The sequence below is a fragment of the Octopus bimaculoides genome, chromosome 11 (genome assembly GCF_001194135.2).
Source record: "Octopus bimaculoides isolate UCB-OBI-ISO-001 chromosome 11, ASM119413v2, whole genome shotgun sequence".
Taxonomy (NCBI): Eukaryota; Metazoa; Mollusca; class Cephalopoda; order Octopoda; family Octopodidae; genus Octopus; species Octopus bimaculoides.
In genome coordinates this window covers 64,778,762-64,787,228 of record NC_068991.1, presented here as the reverse complement: position 1 = coordinate 64,787,228, position 8,467 = coordinate 64,778,762, and the positions used below count along the sequence as shown (strand labels likewise).

The 8,467-nt window shown below is 38.4% G+C and overlaps 1 protein-coding gene across 4 annotated transcripts in view; it reads right to left on the bottom strand.

The window, feature by feature from the left end:
* LOC106876681 (uncharacterized) overlaps positions 1-8,467 on the bottom strand; it is a 31,569-nt gene that overhangs the window by 13,080 nt on the left and 10,022 nt on the right. For all 4 annotated transcript variants that reach the window (XM_014925316.2, XM_052971899.1, XM_014925325.2 and 1 more), the window contains exons 7-11: positions 6,353-6,674; positions 4,423-4,570; positions 3,687-3,830; positions 2,874-3,044; positions 498-654 (exon numbers count right to left, since the gene is read on the bottom strand). In XM_014925316.2, coding sequence (XP_014780802.1) covers positions 498-654; positions 2,874-3,044; positions 3,687-3,830; positions 4,423-4,570; positions 6,353-6,674 — 942 coding nt within the window. The remainder of the gene's footprint in view (positions 1-497; positions 655-2,873; positions 3,045-3,686; positions 3,831-4,422; positions 4,571-6,352; positions 6,675-8,467) is intronic.

Sequence of the window (8,467 nt, the reverse complement as noted above, 5' to 3'; positions counted from 1 at the left end):
CAAAGGGAAATTAAAAACAAAGGGACGTAAACACCCTGGCATCCGAAACTCGGAGTTTTATCATGGCTACTGAATAAGTGTCACATATTTTTACAGATATATATATATATATATATATATATATATATATACATACACACATATATACACACATGTACAGACACATACAGGCATGCATAGATATATTCACACACACAGTTGCACAAACATACATATACATACAAATAGATGTGACAGAATAATTTGTAAAGAAACATTGTAAAAACACTAATGTGCACACACACATGCACACAAACACACACAGACACACATACCACATACACACAAATATATATCAATGGTGATGGAGATGGATGTCAATGATGATAAAGTGGTGCTGAAGAACAAGAATAACATATGGTAGTAGTCATGATGATAATGATGATGATAATAGTTTCGATGTTTGCCCGTGTAATGCATTTGTTTCATAAAGAATATGACTATTAATAAGAACTTACCTGAGCTTGGTAGTTCGAGTCTTTGTGTAGCAACGAAGGAATGAAGACAGCTGCCAATTCTGGTACGGTCATTATGTTATTATTTACAATACATTGGAAATGAAGAAACAGGCGTTTCCATAGACTGGTTGCTGGTGGACAATTTCCAAGACTGGAACTTAAAGAGAAAATAAAAATACAACAACAATATATACTTACATATAAGAAACAAAGTATATGTACGCCGCTCTCTCTTTCTCTCTCTCTCTCTCTCTCTCTCTCTCTCTCTCTCTCTCTATATATATATATATATATATATATAAATAATTCAAAATGGGACAAGAACGCAAAATATCCAGACAGTTAGGTGATACAACGAAAAAACCAAACAGAGAAACGAGACATGCAACATAAAGAGTATACCCCTTCATCAATTGTCCCTGTTTCATCTACTCTGCGTTTCGAAGGTAAGGACAATATGTGGCTTCATTGAAATAGTCCTTCCCGCAAAGCAAATTAAATAAAATTTGGGATTTTTTGCGGAGGGTGAAAGTGTTAACAAGAACAGGACAGTGAGAACAAAACAATAAAAACAAACAGTCAGGGCTGTTGAGCCAAGACTATAGAAAAATTATTATGAATGCTAGGAGGATGAGCCATGAGAGGAGACAGGAAATGACAAGTCTTTTCTTTAGGAAGGAAATGGACAGAAAGATAGATCCCCTTTCTTCACGTGTCAGTGACGAGAGAATCAAGGAAGAAGAGTGAGAGAGAGAAGGAACGGTGAAGGGGAGAGAAGAATAGGGAAAGAGTGAGAGAGAAAAATAGAAAGGATGAAGAACAAGAGAGGGAGAGAGATAGACAGAGAAGAGATAGGAGAGATAGAAGAAGAATGCACATCGTAATTATTAAGATAAAACTTACTTGGAAAAGGATGCATGGTGTTCGATCATATAATAATATATATATATATTTGTGTGTGCATGTATATATGTGTGTGTGTGTATATATTTATATATATATTAATTAATAAGTGAATGAGGAAAAAACAGGAGCTACGTAATCACTTTCATTAGCTTCCAGCTGTTTCTATTGTAAGGAACTGTGCACCCCTTACTTGAATGTGCTTTCATACCATAGCTTCTTCAGAGCCTTTTGAATGAAGTGGTTCTTGGTAACCCTTATAGCTAAGAAGAATCATAACATATATAACAGTGTACTTGCAACTGCAGTGCAGTGAATGATGAAATTTGGCCATCAAGGTTTATCATTCACTGCATAAGTAAGAACTAATTAATTAATGACAGTCTAATTAATAGCTCTTTAGTTAATGGGCATATAATTAACAACTGTATCACTAATGAGTAATAAATCAATGTTTGTATCTTTTATCTTCTATCTTTTAGTTGTTGCAGTCATTGGACTGCAACCATGCTGGGTCACTGCATTGAAGGATTTAGTAGAACAAATAGATCTCAGCACTTATTCTATCAATCTTTCTTGCCAGACTGCTAAGTTATGGAGATGTAAACAAACCAACATCCATTGTCAGTGTTGGAGGACAAACATAAACACAAAGACACACACATGTGTGTATGTATGTGTAAAGCGGGCTTCTTTCAGTTTCTGTCCACCAATTCCACTCACAAAGTTTTGGTCAGTCTGGGGCTCTAGTAGAAGACACTTGAAACCAAATGTGTTGTGCAGTGGGACTGAACCCAAGACTGTATGGGTGGGAAGTGAGCTTCCGAACCACACAGCCAGTTACTCTTTTACTTGTTTCAGTCATTTGACTGTGGCCATGCTGGAGCACCGCCTTTAGTTGAGCAAATCGACCCCGGGACTTATTCCATGTAAGCCTAGTACTTATTCTATTGGTCTTTTTTGCCCAACCACTATGTGACAGGGACATAAACACACCAGCATCGGTTGTCAAGCAATGCTAGGGGGACAAACACAGACACACAAACACACACATATATATATATATATATATATCTCATCATCATCATCATCATCATTTAACGTCCGCTTTCCATGCTAGCATGGGTTGGACGATTTGACTGAGGACTGGTGAAACCGGATGGCAACACCAGGCTCCAATCTAATTTGGCAGAGTTTCTACAGCTGGATGCCCTTCCTAACGCCAACCACTCAGAGAGTATATATACATATATACGACGGGCTTCTTTCAGTTTCCGTCTACCAAATCCACTCACAAGGCTTTGGTCGGCCCAAGGCTATAGTAGAAGACACTTGCCCAAGATGACACGCAGTGAGACTGAACCTGGAACCATGTGGTTTGTAAGCGAGCTACTTACCACACAGCCACTCCTGCGCCTAGCTATTAGCTTATGTTGCTTACTTCTAAATGAATCTATGGAAAAAGAGACTTACATAACATCCTTCTCCGTAAGAGAAAGCCAATCGGTAGAATGAAACAAGGAATCAGGCAGAAGACATTTGGCTGATATATTCTCGATAATAATTGATAACTGTTGGAAAACAAGCATAGAAATGGCCACAGGATCCAAGTTAATTTCAGCTTTGTTACCAGTGTTTGCAGCTCTGTTCAAATAAGCAGATTAACAAAAAAAAAAAGGGATTATTTGTTTTTTTCACAAATTGAAAATTTCAAAAGCAGAGGAAAGACAGAGAAAAACATATAAGAGTCTGAAGAAACTTTTCTTATTCGTTTCAGTCATTCAACTGTGGCCATGCTGGGGTACTGCCTAGAAGAGGAGTTTAGTTGAAGAAATTGACCCCAGAACTTAGTTTTCTTTTTTCATAAACCCAGTACTTATTCTATTGGTTCCTTTTGCTGAGCAGGTAAGTCACAGGGACATAAACAAACCAATACTAGTTGTCAGGTGGTGGGAGGGGGAGAAATAGAAACACACCTCCACCAGCACACACACATGCACGCGCGCGCACACACACAAGGGGTTTCACACGGGTCCATCACCCAAATTCACTCACAAAGCATTGGTCAGTCCAGGACTAGTGTATAACACACTTGTCCAAGGTAATGCGCAGTGAGATTGAACCTGAGATCACTTGATTGCAAATGGAGTTATTTTAACCTCACAACCACAAAAACAAATTGAATGAAACCGGGAAAGAGTAATCATAGATGACAAGAAATAATAATGAAACAGAATATTTAAATGAAGTGAGTGTAAGAAAGACAGATGATTTTTTTCCACTTACTTGATAATATCCTGTACACCCCTGTCTAGAGTTTGAACTGTGCGATAATATTTGTCCTTATTCCATTTAGCAGAGTGGAAAGTCTCTTCAATAATATCTAGCAACACAGTCAGACCATTCAGACTCAAAGTTTGTGAGCGCCATCTTCACAATATAATAAAATATAATATATTAGTATTATGTATATACATTTGTGTTGTAGTTTTTACTAAGGGCAGTTGATAACCTCTTGCTCAGAAAGTTTGGTATGTGGATTTAGGATACACATGCAATTTTATGGCAGTTTGTTGGGCAGATTTAGGATAGACTGATGTGCAGTAAGAATTTGGAGGAGTTTAATAACTTTTTGATTAACAAGATAGTGTTTGGAACACAACAAAAAGTTTTCATGTAAAATTATGTCAGAAATATGCAAACATTTTAAAAGGAGTTAAGAATCACAGAGCTGAATTAGAGGCAGTATCGGGGAGTTTTTTTATATCGAAAGCATGATATTATACAAAACTCCTTAAGAGGCACCTGTGCCAGTGACACGTAAAGTACATCCAGTACACTCTATAGCGTTGTTGGCATTAGGAAGGGCATCCAGCCATAGAAACCAAGCCAAAACAGACTGGAACCTGGTGCAGCTCTCTGGCTTACCAGCTCCAGTCAAATCATCTAACCCATGCCAGTAGAGAAAACATACATTAAATAATGATCAAATATTTTGTTTTCTTTATTATAGTAAACTTACTCATTTCCAAAGAGGCTGCTGTCAGAAGCCACAGCATCAACAGGTTTAACATTTAGCTCAGCATCATTCGTGTCTGTCAGTAGACCTTCTTCGGTTCCAAAGTCACTAATGTCTGATGGATCATCACTGATCTCTGATGACCTGTTGGCTGTCAAAAAAAAAAAAAAAATGTTTTTCAATTAAATCTCTGAGTGCCAGACATGAGTTGTTAACAATACTTTCATTTGCTCCAGTCCAGAGAACTGCAGTCATGCTACCTTCAAAGGTTTATTTACACTTGATCATATCAACCTCATTGCTTAATTCAAACGGATTCTTATTTTATTGATCCCTATCAAATGGTTAAAATATGTTTCGAGTTACATGGATATAATTTAATATACAGTTTTACATCAGTATACACAGACACACACACACATATACCTGTTGTTTGTCTATCTCCCTGTCTATATATATATCAATGCCAGTGATATATATACAGCATTACAGTGACTTTTCAGGCACTGGTGTAGCAAATAGTCAATAGGTTCATTAAAAATATTTTATATCTATGTTGGCACTCCATCGTTTACGACGTCGAGGGTTCCAGTTGATCCGATCAACGGAACAGCCTGCTTGTGAAATTAACGTGCAAGTGGCTGAGCACTCCACAGACACGTGTACCCTTAACGTAGTTCTCGGGGATATTCAGCGTGACACAGTGTGACAAGGCTGACCCTTTGAATTATAGGTACAACAGAAACAGGAAGTAAGAATGAGAGAAAGTTGTGGTGAAAGAGTACAGCAGGGTTCACCACCATCCCCTGCCGGAGCCTCGTGGAGCTTTTTTAGGTGTTTTCGCTCAATAAACACTCACAACAATATATATACACACACACACACACACACATATACATATATGGTGGGTTCCCCTGTTGCAGACAATAGATAAGGGTTCTGCACTTTCTTGCTGATCAACCTGCACAGATGATTTGTTAATATAGTGATAGAATGTTTGTGCTGTACACTCGATGCCTCCATCAAATCAACATTGTCTGTACAGGTGTATTGTGTGATTGCAGAGCAACATAAAATGAAGTGTTTTGCTCAAGAACACGAATACACTGCCCTGGCTAGGAATCGAGACTATGATCTGGTGATCATGAGAGTGACACTCTAACCACCAGGCCATGTGCCTTCACACACACACATGAAGTTTTTCAAATGCAGCTTCTGCAAACTGAGGTGAAGTATCTTTCCTGATACTATTTTAAACATTTTGTTACACTTTATAACAGTATATATACTTTCATGTCTGATAAAGAACATGGAAAAAGATTTGTTGACAACAAAGACAGACATGTTTTATTTGGTAGACCTTATAGGGCAATAACAGAAACCTCATATATAGTGAAAAAGGCTACTGTTTCTTTCATTAAAACACTCACAGTGTATTGGCACAATATAGAACGTTGGAAATTTTTACAATTTCCAGATATAAAGACAATTACAGAGATACTGAAAATCAATGACCATATCAAGTATATAAACCATTTTGAGATGTATAAAGATATGCAAGATGCATTTAATGATCTGTTAAGTCTTAGTAAGCTTCATTAGATTTAGCATCCATTTGAAGTGCCACCCACCCAAGTTGGGGTAGAAATAAATCTAAGAGAGTCTGATTAATCCTCAGAGCAATTGAGTTAGTTTAACAGAAGGTAACTGGCTACTTAACATCAAATTTTCCATTGAATCTCCTTATATTGGGCATGGACATTTGTGTGTGTGTGTGTGTGAGGGAGAGAGAGAGAGAGAGAGAGAGAGAGAGAGAGAGAGAGAGAGAGAGAGAGAGAGAGAGAGAGAGAGGGGAGATATAGAGATAATGCTGATGAGAATAACAATGACAATGAAGGTAATGATGACAACAACAATACATGAGTTTTCTCACCAATGCCAAAGCTATCACTGATGGATTCAACTGATTTAGACGTAGCAGTTGGACAACGAACTAACTGCTCCGGAAGACTGTTTATACCAAATTCAGTATCCTCGGCAGCAGCATCAGTAATGTGTTTGTTCTCACTCACAGGCCCCGCAATATTTCCAGAAATATTTTCTGGAGCGCTCACAGGCTGACTTTTTGTAAACGTTTTGGCATTTGCTCCATACAAATTTTGTGAATCAAATTCTCCTGTTAGCTCAAGTTTGCTGAGATCTGGTTTTAGTCTTCGCTTGTCTGAACTCTGGCCTTCTGCAGACATTTCATCGTTCTAAGATTAGAAACACATCAACAATATAAATATCAACAGCAATTTTAATAATTCTTTCTAATTTTTGGCATAAGACCAGCAATTTTGAGGGGAAGGGAAGTTGATTACATGACATCAGTGCTCAACTAGTATTTATTTTATTGACCCTCAGGGGATAAAAAGTGAAGTAGACCTCAGTGGCATTTGAACTCAGAATATAAATCTAGAAGAAATGCTGCTAAGCATTTTGTCTGGTTTGTTAAAGATTCTGCCAGCTTACCGCCCTAATAGCAATTTTAATAATAATGGTTGCAAATTTTGGCACAGGGCTAGCAGCTTTTGAGGGGAGGGGGAAGCTGATTACATCAACTTCAGTGTTTGATTGGTACTTATTTCATCAACCTCAAAAGGATGAAAGGCAGTGTTGACCCGTGGGGATTTTGCACTGAGAATGTAAAGACAGATGGAATCTCATTAAGCATTTCGTCCAGTTTTAATAATACAGAATTTTAACTGGACACTCTAAATACCAACTCATGCTAACATTAACTTCAGTGATTGCACAGGCGCAGGAGTGGCTTTGTGGTAAGTAGCTTGCTTACCAACCACATGGTTCTGGGTTCATTCCCACTGCGTGGCACCTTGGGCAAGTGTCTTCTACTATAGCCTCAGGCCGACCAAAGCCTTGTGAGTGGATTTGGTAGACGGAAACTGAAAGAAGCCCATCGTATATATGTGTATATATATGTGTGTGTGTGTGTGTGTGTGTATATGTTTGTGTGTCTGTGTTTGACCCCCCAACGTCGCTTGACAACCGATGCTGGTGTGTTTACGTCCCTGTAATTTAGCGGTTCGGCAAAACAGACTGATAGAATAAGTACTAGGCTTCCAAAGAATAAGTCTTGGGGTCGATTTGCTCGACTAAAGGCGGTGCTCCAGCATGGCCGCAGTCAAATGACTGAAACAAGTAAAAGAGTAAAGAGTAAAAATATAAATTGATACAAAATTACTAAAAGGTAACATTATACAAATAAACCAGAGATCTTGGAAAACTTGTTTTATTTTCTTGTTTTATATCTACCAGTTCAAAGTAGCTTAGAGAGGTATTTAGAAAACTTATTATATTTGCATACTATTGACACAGCTGTTCTTATAACTGGGTGCTATTCCTACAGCTAACATAGCAGCAGAACCTGTTCTTGTCAATCACTCACACTAAGGCATATAGAGTTGTGTTCCTTGCCCAAAGGCTCAGCACAACAGCTGCAGTAATAATGGTTTTAAATTATGGCACTAGGTCAGCAATATTAGGTGAAGGAAGTCAATTACAGCAACCCTATGCTTAACTGGTATTTACTTTATCGATCCCGAAATGATGAAAGGCAAAGCTGACTTTGGTGGTATTTGAACACAAAATGTAAAGGCTGGCAAAAGTGCAGCAAAACAATTGTTCCAATACGTTAACAGTTCTATCAGCTTACCACTTAACGGTTGTACTGTTGTTGTTGGCACTCCGTCGCTTACGACGTCGAGGGTTCCAGTTGATCCGATCAACGGAACAGCCTGCTCGTGAAATTAACGTGCAAGTGGCTGAGCACTCCACAGACACGTGTACCCTTAACGTAGTTCTTGGGGAGATTCAGCGTGACACAAAGTGTGACAAGGTTGACCCTTTGAATTACAGGCACAACAGAAACAGGAAGTAAGAGTGAGAGAAAGTTGTGGTGAAAGAGTACAGCAGGGTTCGCCACCATCCCCTGCTGGAGCCTCGTAGAGCTTTAGGTGTTTTCGCTCAATAAACACTCACAACGCCC